General features: G+C 40.9%; 1 protein-coding gene across 1 annotated transcript in view; it reads right to left on the bottom strand.

Moving 5' to 3' along the window:
• LOC110428791 (disease resistance protein At4g27190-like) overlaps window positions 1-1,314 on the bottom strand; it is a 4,505-nt gene extending 3,191 nt beyond the window's left edge. Inside the window, 2 exon segments of the mRNA XM_089785710.1 lie at window positions 1-367; window positions 370-1,314. Of these exon segments, the coding sequence (XP_089641836.1) occupies window positions 1-367; window positions 370-804 (802 nt within the window). The 5' untranslated portion in view covers window positions 805-1,314.
• Window positions 1,315-1,387: the final 73 nt, after the last annotated feature.

The following is a 1,387-nucleotide window of genomic DNA, read 5'->3' as shown; positions in this document are numbered from 1 at the left end:
CTCCAGAAGGAATTCCGACTTGCTCTAGATCTAGTCTCGCCCAAATATCATCTAAAACAACGAGAATCTTCTTCTTCTCTTGCTTCAACCTTGCCAACAACAACCGTGCTCTCTCTTGTATACTCTTTTCTTTTAATTCTAATCTCAATGACTCTGCAATTTCGTCTTGGATTTTCTCAATGTTAGGAGTCCGAGTTACAGTTGCTTTAGCCACCCAACCAAATAAATTATCCTCTTGGACTCGTCTGGCAACTTCGTTGACTAGTGTGGTTTTGCCCACACCACCAGTCCCGTAAACCCCTATCATGCTGGTAGAAGAATCTTTCAATGCCTCTATAACTCGGTCAAAAAACCTTCCTTTCTTGAATCGAAAGCCCTAAAATTTTTAGGAGCCTCTGGGGCTTCTGGAACATCACGGTATCCCACTTTGTCAAATCCACCTTCTGCTTTCTTGCTAAGCTGGTAGTGAGACTTGATATTAGGATACAAGTCTAAGAAGCACTTGTTCTTTGCTTTGTCTTCAAGATCATTCACTTTCTTCACATCTTCATTGATTGCCTTGTCCACCCTATCGCACCAAAGCTTGACGTCCGATTTTATCTTCTGCACATTCCTTTCTGCAGTCTCAACCTCTAGCTGCACACTTTGTCTTTTTGCTATGAATGACTTCATTTTCCCCTCGAACTTGTCAACATTTTTCTTGTAGACGAATACGTACCTCATATGACGTTTAATTTCTTGAAAGATGCCTTTCGCAGCCTCCGAACAAACATTGGCACAGGCACCAATAGCACAACCTTCCATTCTTTTTATTCAACAGACAAGTAAAGCAAATCACAGAAGAACAGAGACAAAAGGAAGCAGACCAAAAATGAAAAAAGCTAGAAGAATATATCAGAAAACGATGTGAGCAAGGGAAATAATGAGAATGGTGAGAAATTGGAAATGGCGGCTTTCTCCATTTGTTATAGCTATGAACAAAGAGGCAACTAAGAGTCAAAGTGAAAGGTTCTGGTTTTTTGGGTGGAAAGTAGAGGGATGCGAGAAGCCGACACTTTGAGGTGGAGAACAGGAGAAGAGAAGGAAACAACAAAGCAAGATGAAAACAAAGAACGTTGTGTTAAACAACAGAGCAAGCCATATAAAAGGACGGGAAGGAAGACAATAGTGATGAGTTAGAGCAGAACGTCGTCTTAAACAACAGAGAAAGCGAAACAAAAAGAAACGAAGACAGACAATAGTAATGAGTTAGAGCAGAACGTTGTGTTAAACAACAGGGCAAGCAATGATCTATTTAAAAAGTCTTCCTCTGTCACACTGTCGCATCAAGCTTTATCATGACCATTGAATGCGTGGCCATGTATCACAATCGTCGGCGACTAGAAAC

Source organism: Theobroma umbraticum, unplaced genomic scaffold, assembly GCF_002168275.2.
Source record: "Theobroma umbraticum cultivar Fairchild unplaced genomic scaffold, ASM216827v3 scaffold_84.0, whole genome shotgun sequence".
Lineage (NCBI taxonomy): Eukaryota > Viridiplantae > Streptophyta > Magnoliopsida > Malvales > Malvaceae > Theobroma > Theobroma umbraticum.
The sequence above is the reverse complement of the archived record's forward strand: the minus strand, read 5'-3'. Positions and strand labels throughout refer to the sequence as shown.